The 13,110-nt window shown below is 32.0% G+C and overlaps 5 protein-coding genes across 9 annotated transcripts; 2 read left to right on the top strand and 3 right to left on the bottom strand.

Annotated features, from left to right (window-relative positions):
- Positions 1-207: 207 nt before the first annotated feature.
- Positions 208-866, top strand: LOC116345583. The gene is made up of 2 exons (XM_031775026.1): positions 208-480; positions 544-866. The coding sequence occupies exons 1-2, from the start codon at positions 312-314 to the stop codon at positions 819-821; spliced, it is 447 nt and encodes a 148-aa protein (XP_031630886.1). The 5' UTR covers positions 208-311; the 3' UTR covers positions 822-866.
- Positions 867-1,784: 918 nt separating this feature from the next.
- On the bottom strand, positions 1,785-4,602 carry LOC116345574 (DNA-directed RNA polymerase II subunit Rpb4). 2 transcript variants are annotated; one of them, XM_031775011.1, is made up of 6 exons: positions 4,446-4,602; positions 4,345-4,374; positions 3,629-4,259; positions 3,322-3,552; positions 3,008-3,243; positions 2,482-2,925 (listed from the first exon to the last, which is right to left on the bottom strand). In XM_031775011.1, the coding sequence occupies exons 1-6, from the start codon at positions 4,474-4,476 to the stop codon at positions 2,696-2,698; spliced, it is 1,389 nt and encodes a 462-aa protein (XP_031630871.1). In that variant the 5' UTR covers positions 4,477-4,602; the 3' UTR covers positions 2,482-2,695. The 2 variants fall into 2 exon arrangements, with proteins under 2 accessions (XP_031630872.1, XP_031630871.1); XM_031775012.1 differs by lacking the exons at positions 2,482-2,925; positions 3,008-3,243; positions 3,322-3,552; positions 3,629-4,259 and adding exons at positions 1,785-1,964; positions 2,057-2,139; positions 2,257-2,437.
- A 230-nt stretch (positions 4,603-4,832) lies between these two features.
- LOC116345575 lies at positions 4,833-7,460 on the bottom strand. Of its 2 annotated transcripts, XM_031775016.1 has the most exons (4): positions 6,585-7,460; positions 5,687-6,512; positions 5,406-5,608; positions 4,833-5,083 (listed from the first exon to the last, which is right to left on the bottom strand). In XM_031775016.1, the coding sequence occupies exons 1-3, from the start codon at positions 6,624-6,626 to the stop codon at positions 5,451-5,453; spliced, it is 1,026 nt and encodes a 341-aa protein (XP_031630876.1). In that variant the 5' UTR covers positions 6,627-7,460; the 3' UTR covers positions 4,833-5,083; positions 5,406-5,450. The 2 variants fall into 2 exon arrangements, with proteins under 2 accessions (XP_031630876.1, XP_031630875.1); XM_031775015.1 differs by having other exon boundaries at positions 5,406-6,512.
- A 2,592-nt stretch (positions 7,461-10,052) lies between these two features.
- On the bottom strand, positions 10,053-11,092 carry LOC116345582 (NTF2-related export protein-like). Its single transcript, XM_031775025.1, has 4 exons — positions 10,956-11,092; positions 10,794-10,880; positions 10,537-10,719; positions 10,053-10,264 (listed from the first exon to the last, which is right to left on the bottom strand). The coding sequence occupies exons 1-4, from the start codon at positions 10,962-10,964 to the stop codon at positions 10,121-10,123; spliced, it is 423 nt and encodes a 140-aa protein (XP_031630885.1). The 5' UTR covers positions 10,965-11,092; the 3' UTR covers positions 10,053-10,120.
- Positions 10,990-13,110, top strand: LOC116345580 (probable serine/threonine-protein kinase cdc7). 3 transcript variants are annotated; one of them, XM_031775022.1, is made up of 6 exons: positions 10,990-11,069; positions 11,330-11,548; positions 11,618-11,673; positions 11,752-12,029; positions 12,228-12,939; positions 13,021-13,110. In XM_031775022.1, exons 2-6 carry the CDS (start codon positions 11,427-11,429, stop codon positions 13,074-13,076), a joined length of 1,224 nt encoding a protein of 407 aa, XP_031630882.1. In that variant the 5' UTR covers positions 10,990-11,069; positions 11,330-11,426; the 3' UTR covers positions 13,077-13,110. The 3 variants fall into 3 exon arrangements, with proteins under 3 accessions (XP_031630882.1, XP_031630883.1, XP_031630881.1); XM_031775023.1 differs by lacking the exon at positions 10,990-11,069 and having other exon boundaries at positions 11,175-11,548; positions 12,228-12,453; positions 12,565-12,939; XM_031775021.1 differs by lacking the exon at positions 10,990-11,069 and having other exon boundaries at positions 11,177-11,548.

Genomic DNA, 13,110 nt, shown 5'->3' with positions numbered 1-13,110 from the left:
TAAATTGTGATTTTCGATAAAAAGACATTATTTAAATAAAAAAGATGTCATTATAATGAAGAAAAATGAACAATATTTTCTACTTAAAAATTATATGTACGTGTATTCACAACTTTTGATTTAAAAAATGTCTGTGTTGAAGTTAAGTTTGTGTGCGTTAGCGTATGTTTGGTTAATATTAGTCAAATTGGTGAATTTGTAATTTTTGGTGAGTTCAATTTTGTGGATGGAAATCAAACAAAGCCAGTATATATTGCAAAAAATATTCGAACAAACATCAAACATAAGTAAAGAAATTCAACAATGTACATATGTACCTGATTGTTGTACATATGTATATTTCAGGATACGCGGATAAGGATAAGGTGGTGAGATTCAAATTTTATTGTCTATCATATTATCCTTTATACTGTATTTTTAACATTCTGGGAGTTGTGCGTAATAATTTGTATTTGAAAGAAAAAATGGGTGCAGAAGATGGTAATTATTAATAAATATTGATTTTTTTTGGAAAATAATAAAAAATCAATTTTATGTTATTAGACATTTCATCTGAATCGGTAGAAGCTCTAAAAGAACGTTTAGCCTCAATGAAACGTTTAATGGCAGACAAGCAAGCTGCAGCAGGATCGAAAGGTGCATCAGTCGATGAAATTCTTTTTAATAAGTCCAGAAGAAATGCTGTCATAATTGATGCCAATTTTCTGAGTATTGCACTTTGTGGAGCCCTTGGTGTTATTTTATCGGTGGCAGTGTATGCATTCTATTCTTTGTATAATGCAGTATCAAAGAGATTTCCATCTTCTCACACTGAGTTGTAGATATACCATAAATGAAATTAAATAAAGCGGACTCAAATAAATTGATTGATTGATTTATTTTATTTTTTTTTCTTTAAATTAATGATTATCAAGCAAATGATTAAATTTTTCAAAATGTGAAGCAATAACAGTAAATTTCAATATACTCTTCAATCGCAAATTTCGCAGAAGACAGTGAATAATATAATCCGAATTTTGAAATGTTGAACCAAAACTTGCATCACATAAAATTTTCACCAAAAAATATAGGTCCCTTGAATAGATCTTACAAAAGTTTTCCGTTCCAACGCGAAATCTAATATCGAATAAAAACTTGTCCCAAAATTGCTTAATATGGGGAGAAAATCCAAATTTCAAAATTGTATGAGCTGAAATGTTGCTGAGAGACTGAAAGGCTACGTTTGATTTCAAGCACATCTCAAGAATTTGAGTATATGTTTTGTTGTCGATTTGATAACTATCCGGATGATGAAAAATTGCAGCGATGGTGTGATATAATCTTAGGTAAAAAAAATCTTCCGTCACTTCAAATGAAGCGCTTTTATGTTTAATTATGGTCCGCTTTGTTTCTGTTGATTTGAAGTTGTTATCAAGTATCTCAGTTAAATTTTTCTTCTCATTTTGCAATTTTACCAGTTTCACGTGATAATCAAACGGCATTTCATTCTTTGATTCCAAAAATTCGAATATTTCGAACTGTAAACATAAAAAATATTATGAAATCAAAAAACAAGAACAAACAAAAATGTTATAGCTATATCCTAGGATATTCTATTCTATCCTAGGATAGAAATAACATACAATTAGGTTCTTTGCCAATTTATTGTATTCTTCTGTTTCCATAAAATCAAATATTGAAGTCAACAAAGTTCCATATACATTAATATCTGTAAATTTCAAAATATTTATCATAAAAAACATTAATTTCAGCAATAATAAACATAAAAAATAAAAGAGAAATCGCCTTTTTTTTAAAATTGGTCTGTTCATCTACATTTTATTTGGATATTTTTTTGAGAAAATTCAATTCATTTTGACAATTATTTCGGTATTAATACTGTAAACTGCGTTTTGTGCCAATATCGTCCAAAATTTGTCTTAACTCTTCGTCTTCGAAGCGCCCTTCAAGCGATGGAATTAATGCTTAAAATTGAATAAGAAAACAAAAATAAACAAACTTCACAAGAAATAGGTTGAGCAATAATATATAAGGAGATCAATTGAATAATTTCTACCTTTCGCTTCCTCTGGTGCCTCGGGGCACAAATTTCCAAGTGCAGCCAGTTCAAATTTATGCAATTTTTTTTGATTCAACAAACTAAGGATTTATGGAAAATGAATCATCAGTAACATCATTCGATTTGATTTTGATCAATTTGAGAGTTTGGTCTCCCTTAAAAATATATTGCACTGTGTTAATGATTTTATAGTTTACCTTCGAACGGCTGTTATTGTTTCTTTGTTCTTGAATTTTCGAAAAATGTCAGTGTAAGTATATGTTTTCATAAATACTTCTGAAAATTCTTGCTCTTCATCTGCAGATTCATTTTGTTTCTTCCGATGGTCAAGAAGCATGTGTACTTCTGAAATTAACAGAGTTTCAGCGTTTTCGAATTCTGAAAACAAATAAATTCATAAATTGTAATAATTATTACAAAAGACGAGGTTCGAAGAGTAAATTTACTCCCGATTTAGATTGGTTGGAAATTCCTTGCATAACATTCTCGCAAATGTTTTTCTTAATTTGAATGTCAATAAAACTAACAGAATTGAAGAGATACCTCGTACTGAGACTATTGAATAATGGCAAAAGTTACGTTTATCTTCAAAAGTAAAGATAAAATTAAAACAGAATGTAATTTTTGTTTTATTTTTTAAGATGGTTTATTAATATATCCGTGCTCGACAAAGAAATCGTACATGACACGTGTTTTATTAACATCAATTTTAATGAGTCTTCGCGCATCAGCCAATCGTAAATAGCCCATTTTATTATTTTCTGCACATAGGAGTTTTTTATACATCAGATATGCATCAGGAATGACACGTATTATACTGCAAAGTTCTTGTTCATCTTTGGTCAATTTCTCATAATTTGATAAACCTATAAAAATATGTTTGTAAATATAATTTGTCAAACATATATTATATATATATAGCACCCATTTTGAAGAAATGTTTCAAACCTATTATGTTTAAGGGTGTACTTCTCCTTTTCTTTGGTAACTGATTCAAATCCATGCAATGTTTCATAATTTGTTCAGTTCCAGAAAGGGAATTTGTCTTATTCATGGATATATGTTTCCAATCTAATACCGCATGTGGCTTAATATTGGCCATAGACATCCGATTGGCTTTTGAATTTTGAAAATATCTACCACCATGACATGTTGTTATTCCTTTTGATCTTAATTCATATAGTCTGCAAAATTGTTTTGTAAAAAATTTTGAGTTATGTCTAACGTCAATTACCGAAAAAAAAATCATAACATATACTAACTTGCTTAAAAACTTTCTAAGATCATATTCATATTGCAGACTTTCGACAATGCGGTCAAAACCAATTCCAGATGTTAGTTGCATAAATGCAACAAATTTACCAGAGTGTAATTGATTGTCAGTGGATTTTTTTAAATTCATCGCTTTAGTGTATTTCGACAACCAACTTTTTGTTCGATTTGGTAATATTAATCCATGTTGTCGAACAATTTTATGACGGCGATGTCGTTCTCTGTTAAATATTTTAAATATATAATAAGTTTTGGGGAATTGTTTGATATGGTTCTCCATATAATTGCAAATTTTACCTTAGTCTATTATTATAGGCATTAACCAAAGCACAATTTAAACTTTCACCAATATGTGAAAATTCTTCGCTCCATTCACCACTAACCATACTAACTATACTCTCTGCCGAAACGTCAAACTGTGTATTAAATTCACTGCGAGCGAATTGATAATCGGCCAATAACTTTGTTTGCGCCATATTCGATATTCGTGGCGGGTCAAATGAATTTCGATATAAATACGGTATTTCAATACTACTGTATGGATACTTTGTCAATTTGCAAGTCTTCCAAAAAATTCCATCAAAGTAGTTTTGCATATAATGATCGCGACATTCTTCTGCGTTATAGGTTTGAATTTTTCGACTAATATCGGACCAATTTGAAAACCCAAATTGTTTTAGCAGTTCAATTAAAGAAATGTCTTTGTATGCCGGCCAATCCAAAAAAATGTTCACATCATTATGAATAATGACATAAGAATGGTTACTGAGATGAGCTTGAGATTCAGCACCAATTGCAAAGCACTTAAGACAAATTTTATATTGGCTTGATGAAGACGAATCATTTTTTTTTTTACATTCAGCGCATGCAATGTATGGTTCATTGAGCATCGTGCAACAAACATTACATAGATTTATTGTGTGGATTTCTGAATGAATGCGAATAATAACGTAATAATTGCAAAAAAAATTGAATATTAACGTAATATTTGCGAATAATAATATAATAATTACCTTTTGGAAATTGTAGATCTGCTGCATCCTCTAAAATAATTTATAAAAGAGGTTTGAATTTTTGACAAATTTTTGATAGTTTCAGTTTTTTTTATTATTACCTTCAGCAGTTTCCACTGGTACGTGAGACATGTTGTATTTTTACACGAAACGTCGATAATTATTAGAATATGATTATTATTTCGTCGATACCTTGCACATAAAATTTGTGTGTTCCTCCAGTTTGTGACGAATACAATGTCGTGTAGCTAATTGTGCGAAAAGTCAGAACTTTGATTGTGCGTCTACTTGACAAAATACTTAAATACTTATAATACTTAAAATAATCAAAATATACTTAATAAATATGTCAAAATTACATTTTATTATATTTTTTGTTTACATATTTCAAAATTTGTATAGTTGTAGTTGGAATATTGACTCTAATAATAAATGATATTTATTTCATTTTGATTTTTTGTCTATCCCAAAAAACATTTGTTGTGGCAAATTCATCCATTATCGGGCATATGTTGACGGTCAATATTGGGGTCGGATTTGAGTGTAGTTTCAGTCATTTTCAACGTCGCAATGGAAAGAAAAAAGAGAAAAAATAAACTCAGTTACTAAGTATGAATCAACATCAATATACTATCGGTTCAGTTCAATAAATGATACTCACCTACGGGTTATTTTATATACCGAACTGCCCGTACTTCGGTCAAGGCCACAAAACTCAAGCCCAGCATAGTAACAAAACATAATAATAATAATAATAATAACTGCACCGAACAGCGTTCCTTCGCCTTGGTGGTTTATTGAAAATAATTTAATTAAATATATATAATATAATACAATTTGATTTTTATCAAGCATTTTTGAGAGAGAAAATGTAAAATTATTGCTCCTTTCATGTAAATAATATAAATTTCATAAATTAATTTTTCAACTGCTTAAAATTTCTATAATCCATAACAAATTTTTGTATTTATCTGCTTTGCTTTAAATAATTCTCTATTCTCAGTTTTACTGTTGATAAATTTACTTCTAAATCAATTAAATTTTTATCACTGTTTATCAACGTTACAATAATATTATTTAAAAAGAAATCTTAATGCTACATGTAATTAAAACTGGTCGTCATCGGAAACATCGAGAACATAAACGTAGTCCTCATCGTCACTGGAATCCCCATCGTCAGCTGCTTGATTTTGTACGGCAGCATTTTGATTCTGTGATCTCAATAGTTGCGGATGAATGTCCAATCCCAACACCGTACAAAGACCTAAAAACAAAATCGTAAACAACAAATTGTTAGCCAAAACATTCTTAAACATTTTTAATTTCAGTGATATTTTTTCACCTTTGTACATGATATTCTTGGCTGCAACGATATCCCGGTGCCGAACAGTTTTCAATTGAAATGGAGCTCGATCATCTTTCCAAATGCCAGTGTTTAGTTGCCAGTTTTTGAAACATACTTGAAGTTTTGACACTAAACCATCTGAATCCATTATAATATGATCTGGGTTGGCTACATTCAATCGATTAAAAAAATCAACTGCATATTTACGCAATTGTTGGTACACTCGGTTGCTTTTCATGGTGATAATCACGTTCGGTAAATTCCATTGCGATGACTCATCTTCACTTGGAATACAATGCTGACAAACTTTGTATCGATCGCTTTTGGTTCGTCGATCGAATGGCCGGAAACATTTTGCACAAGTTTGCGATGTATTGTATTCGTCGACCAATCGTACAATACAATTTCCCAACTTCTTGAAACTGTTCAATAGTCGTCGTAATCCCGGGCATCGTAATCCCTTTTTAATACCAATTGGTGAGTTTGGAGCTATTTGAGCTGCACCAATAAAAACGAGCGCCGACTTTTTTTTCGTCAGTGACGCCGCGATTTTGTCACTGGCCTGATTCTCTTCGATGTATTTATCGAGATGGAGTCGAATAAACTTTCTTGCTGTGTACACCGCCATAGCTGGATTCATAATTTTCACATAATAAGCGATGTAACACATCCAATGTGAACGTCCTTTCGGAAAAAATGCATAGCGTTTATATTCGAGCTCCCGTTGTTTTTGCAACAATTCAGTCCATTGATCGGATTTACGCTTGCGTTTGCCATATTTCGCTTTGAAATGGTATTTTGGACCATCAATTGTGATGTTTTCCTGAGATTTACGAACAAAAAATCATAGAAGTAAACAAATGATAAATAAAGAATGAATTTATTGTTTCTTGCCTCGTTGCCGGATCGAACGTGTTTGCGAACGGTGGCGTTCCATGTACGAACTACTCAAAATTATTGTACTTCTCTTTGATGGTGTTGTTATCAAGTTCCAGTGTATTGCTTTCAGGCTTCACGAAACATAACGAAACTGCCACACTATCGTTTGCCACAGCAAAATCGAATTCCTTACCATTTCCAAGTTTCGACATTTTTGGCAGGTCAAATATTAAATCCCAATAGGTGGCTGGATTGCTATCGTATTCAGTTTTTTCAATATTTATTGTCTGACCGCGTTTTCCTTTTGCCAATTTCAATGCTCCAAATTTGCTCGCAATCCAATAGAAAAGATGGATATCGATGCGGATATGTTCATATCGAAATCGTGGACTGGAATTACTAAGAAATTCTTTATTTTTGGCGGGATTGGAGTGGTCGGCATGACATAATTGTTTGGATCGCGTCGATATTGGAACCAGCGTTGTTTCAACATTTCATATTTCGCGTGAAAATCGAAAATTTGTCGCTGAATGTTTATAAATATTGGGATGGTTTGGAACCAGCGATCACGAATGAGATTCTGGAGGTGTACATTGATTGGCAATCCAATGCCTGCTGCTTCGTTTAATAGAAGATCGATGTTCGCGTTTCTCTCGACTCTACTCTGGAACATTACGATCTTCGTCGCACGTCTTATATCCAATTCAGTGATGAGATTTCCTTGTCGATTCAAATTCAGTTCGTAGCGATTTAGCGTAAAAAAATTCTTGATGCGACTGAATGCTCATTGCTCATACTCTGATGTTACGAGGGTCACTATTTAAGTTTTTTCAAAAACATATATAAGACAATGGGGTTTCATCGAAAATGGTTTTATTGTTTTTCAAAATATTCGCCATCATGATCAATACACTTTTGCATTCGCTCGAACCATTTGTCATAGCATTCATGCCACTCCGAAAGTGATATCTCTAAAACGTGTGTTTTGAACGCATCAACTGCTTCTTCGGGCGATGAAAATCGTTGAGCACGCAGTTTATTCTTCACGCTCGGGAATAAAAAGAAATCGTTGGGTGCCAAATCAGGACTGTACGGCGGATGACCCATTAAATCGATCTTTTGACCGGTCAAATAATCGACTGTTTGATGAGATGTGTGAGAGCTCGCATTATCATGATGAAGAATTATTTTGCGACGGCGGTTGTTTTTTCTTATTTCACCAAACACTTCGGGCAAACAAATGGTGGTGTACCAATCAGAATTGACGGTCTTACGAGCCTCTAGTGGAACTGTTGCCACATGACCACTTATCGCGAAAAAACAGGCGACCATTTGCTTCGCAACACTTCGAGCTCGAACAACTTTTGTTGGGTTATCTTCACTTTGAAAGACCCATACAGTCGACTGCTGTTTAGTTTCGGGCTCATACGCGTAGATCCATGATTCGCCACCAGTGACGATAAAATACACGGATTTTGAAACACCACGATTGAATTTCTTGAGCATTTGTTTACACCAATCGACACGAGCCTTTTTTTGAGCGATTGTCAAATTATCTGGTATCCAACGAGAGCAAATCTTTCTGACAGCTAAATGTTCATGTAAAATCTTAAATACGCTCGTCGCACTAATGCCCAGGGATGCCTCAATCTCGTGATATGTTACATGACGATCTTCCATTATCATATTTCTGACAGCATCGATGTTTTCTGGTACAACCTTCGCGGAACTCGTCGATGAGCGATATGCGACCGCGCTTGAATTCGTTGTACCAATTATAAATTGTCCGAAGACTTGGTACTTCATCGCCAAAGGCCAAATGAAGTTGATCAAAACACTGTTGTTGTGATACACCCAATCGAAAGTGGAAAAAAATAATCGCTCGAAAATTTTCACGAGTAAAATTCATTTTTTGGCTGAGACGCAATTTACATGTTACGGTAAACAATACAAATAACGATCGAATGACAAAACGTTCTGAGAACGTTTATGCTACAAAATGTTAAACTTAACGAATATGACAATGGTTTGCATCGGGCAATACTAAAACATACATATTGAAGAAACTTAAATAGTCGCCTACGTATTTTTCACGTTTGTTATGTACTGAGTGATGAGATGGTTGAATGCGTTCCCCATGCCCTCGCGAGCTGGCCAATTTTCAGGACGAAGAAAATCAGGACATGCTTGCTCCACAGTTCGTCGAAATGCAAGCGGTAATTTGTGGTAATATTCTTGTAATACCGAAATGAAACATTTACCAATTACACCATTCACGTATTTATTGAATTGATCATTCGTGTATTCATCGGATTCACCTTTAAAAAATCGAACATTTTCATCGTCAAAGGCTTTGTTTGCTTTGAACAAAAATAGTAATGACGCCAGAGTCGTAATCATTGTGGCCGAAAGGCACCAGATGTGACCTGATCGATGAATGGTGCACGTTACTCTTCCCGCAGCACTTGATTTAGAGTCATCTTCAACGACGTACTGCGCCCATTCTTGGCTCTCTTTCTTCTCATCTTGACAGATCTATTGTACAAAAATTAAAGAAAAAAATACACCAAATATTGCATAGATCACAAACACAATAAGATATAAACACTTCTATCACAAATTAAATGAAACAGTAATGAAGAACGCATTATAAATATCACCTCTTACCTCAACAAAGTGACTCTGTATTCTAAATCGAATGATGAAATTTATTTCCAATGTGACATCAAATATTTTGCTGTATTATTAAATGTTGTTGGAATATTCACAGTTAATTTTATCAACACTCTGTTATTTCGAAATTAAAACAAAGACAGTCACAAAACCAACTGTGAATATATCTATTCCACAGGAAACAGCATTCCAAACACATAAAATCGTTTTTGAAATGACAATAAAACCAATTGATCGCCCAAACCACGCTTCAAACACTCTCATATAATTCTCAAGAAATCCTGTTGAAAACAAAACAAAGTTTTATTGTAAACAAAATCGGTTGGTGCGATAGTTGTTTATACTAAAAATACTGTCACACAATGTAGGCACATTTATAATACATATAAATGAATATCTTTGGATTTGGTTTCGCCAATCGAAAAATGTCAGAAAGATGTCAGTTGCATTTCGAAAATTCAAAATAATAATTCCACAAATAAAGAAAATTAAATGCATTAAATGACGTATAAAAGAGTTCTTCTGCAGAGTTTTAAATTAAATTACGCAAATCTCTTTCCGAATAAATTGTTTATTTTTTTATTTGAGCGTAAGATTTGGATTTTCAATTCAAAACTTAATGTATTGGGTTGTTCACATTATGCTGTCAAATGAAATATTATTGGAAGTGAAAGAAACAAGTGGATCCATTCCATTGGAATTCGTGGAAACTATGCATATAATCTCCGTTCCATTTGACACGAAAATGACCACCAGAATGGGCCAAAACGTTTCATTTTTCAACGTTAGAATGTACTAAAAACATTACACATTTAATGACTATAGTTTGAGTTTATTCTCGAAATTTCATTTTATTGATTATTTTTTTATACATTAATTTCATTTTTTGTCTATGGTACTCAACGCATCTTGAATTCGAAAGCAATCACTCACGATTTTCCATTTTTCTTCATGCGCGGTAATAATGAAAGTTTGTTGAAATTGTTTGGATTGATTGTTTTGAATGCGAAACATACCAGATACCTAAATTGACCCCGGAAAAAAGAATGCGATTAAATAAGAAATTAGAAAAAATGGGTGATATATTAATGAAGCAAAGCAAAAAAAATTATTTATGTTATCTATAGTTTAAGAGTAAAGCCATTGAAATCGTTTGAACAAATAAAATTGCTTGAATTTAAGATTTGGTAGTTATAATCGATCCTGTTTTCATCAATAAATTTTGCTTAAGCGACTAAAGTTTCATCTATATGTAAGATTTACAGATATATTGTATCAATATCATAAATAGATACCATAATCAATAAAGTCTTTTGATTGGAAAGAGCTTCATCAATGACTGGTTGAGCATCAAGAGTTGTGATAGTATGTTCAGTTATAGGAAGATCTTGGAAGAATTTTTGAATATTTTCTTTTCCAGTTGTTCCATTTCCATTCCAAATAGCGATTGCGTTGTCCAAATACAAACGTGACATTTGCTGTTATAGGTTTAAGTATTATTAGTAAGTTTTAATTTTAGATCATTATTTTTTTCAAATAATGCAATATTTACGTGTCGTTTTTTGTCCAAACTTTCATAGTATAACTTAGTGAAATCTTCAGCTGTTCTTGAAGACTCTTCCACTTTTGATCGGAATTCCTTAAATGTAATGAAACGATTGTGGATTTTTTGAACCTTTTTTATATTTACTAAACATTATATTTCTCTACTTACGGCGTTCATTTTGATTGAACTTTTTTCTAGAATAAATGTTATTTCCTTCAACACAAGGTATAATACAATGATGTGTTAAGACAATAGTCTTACTTTAACCTTCAAACCTGAATGGTAAGCATTAGAAATGACCGAGTACGAAAATGTATTACAAAATGTTGACATTTGTACTTTTCATTAAAGTTCTGACATTATCATACTTTATTATTGAAATGTTCATGTCAAAAAATTGATTTATTTGTCATTGGTCTAAAATATTTTTGTTTGTGATTTGGAAAAATTGCTGTAGAAAAAAAATTAACGAGAAATGAATGCTTCTAAACCTAAATACTATAACAATAAAATCATTTGATTTCCCAAATGTCTTATTAAAGATGTTGTCCTAATAGATAGTCATATCAGTAAAGCGTTAAGCCCGAGACTTTTGCAATAGTCGCACGAAAAAAAGATAATTCATAAGATTATGCCGGGATGACAAGAATGACTGGTTCACGATTTGCTAGAACTGGCCGGTGTCGGCTTTTTATCGCCTTAGGTGCTTTTGTTTTGATGGTGACAATGGTTTTTGTTAAACTTCAGTTGGACGAAGCAAGGTTGTGAACATTTACAACTATTTTATAACTTGTTTCTAAATTAATATTCGTATTTCTTTTTTTGTTTAGAAAAATGGAAGTACGATGCGAGTACCAGCAAGATGCTCTAAACTTACAGCTTACAGGTAAAAGAAGTCTTTCAAATTATACAAACCAATAGTAAGATAGATAATAAATAAAGAATTCTTTGACTAAATTGATAGATTTACAAAAAAAATTAAGAGTGGAGCGTTTGCAGTATGAGCAATCAGAGCAACAATCACAAAAGCAATATGAACTAAAAGAGAGAACAGTACAAGAATCAAATACGAAGTTAAATTCCTTGCAACAACACTACAAACTCCTTAAAAATCAATACGATGATTTTAAAGATGAATGCACAAAAGAAAAATCAGAAAAAATCGATAAAATAAAAAGTCTACAGAATAAATTAGAAGAGAATTCCTGTAAAGAAAAGGATAAGGATATTGAAATTTGGAAGGTAATATGATATGATCCATTCCTTCGATTCATTTTCCATTCTGTTCCATTACTAATTGATTAATTTCCATTTTCTCCATTTTTCTCTTCCGATCAACTCTAGGTAATATGATAATTTCTAAACATTGCTATTTTTATATTTTAGACGAAATATTTTGAATTGTTAAATGTTATAAACATTGCTATTTTTATATTTTAGACGAAATATTTTGAATTGTTAAATGCCAAACATATGGAAAGCGTCAATAATTTTGATCATGATTGGCGTTCATCTAGCAGAAGTACGAAAGAAGCAGTTGTTGAAAAAAATTTTAATGCACAGATTGCAGTGAATAATAAATTATATTCTATACCAATTAAATACAACAATAATACAAAATCAAAAGATGAAAAAGTCGAGAATACTACTTCAATACTTAAGACAAGTGAGTCTTTAGTGAATAATTCTATTACTTCATCCAAAATAATCTCATTTAACAAATCTTCGAAATCAAAAACCATTCGAAATGAACATCAAATGAAATTTCCAAATGGAGTCGTTCCAATTCCATTCGAACAACCGAATATTGAACAGATAATTCATTCATCAGAAAAAGTCCAAGCTATTCAAAAGAACTCAAAAAATGAAGATTTGGGAGCCCGTGAAGAGAATGACAGTAATTATGAAGAACAGAATGATCATATGGCAAAGGCTTTGAGCCATACAAATGATTTGATCGGGGATGATAATAATAAATCAAATAACAAATTCAATGCAATAGACATTCCAAATGTGAACAATGAAGATTTACAAGTGATTCAGCAACCAAACGATATTCTTGCCAATGAGAATAAATTAAAAAATGAAGTAAATGAAGATCAGGGAAAAGCTTACGTGGATGAGATGAATTTCCAGGTGGAAGATGAGGACGGTAATATTATTATTTATATTAATATTTCTTATTGTTATTATTTATATTAATTATTATTTACGTTTTTTTCATCTAATGTAGATGATGAATATACTGACCATCGACATCAAGGTCAAGCTGTTCGAGAACGCCGTTAAATCAGTGAGCAATATGGTAATCCTAAGGGGCAAA

Source organism: Contarinia nasturtii, unplaced genomic scaffold, assembly GCF_009176525.2.
Source record: "Contarinia nasturtii isolate CC-2019 unplaced genomic scaffold, AAFC_CNas_1.1 Cnas_scaffold_1366, whole genome shotgun sequence".
Lineage (NCBI taxonomy): Eukaryota > Metazoa > Arthropoda > Insecta > Diptera > Cecidomyiidae > Contarinia > Contarinia nasturtii.
Note: the sequence above shows the minus strand (reverse complement) of the source record. Positions and strands in the feature narration are given on the sequence as shown.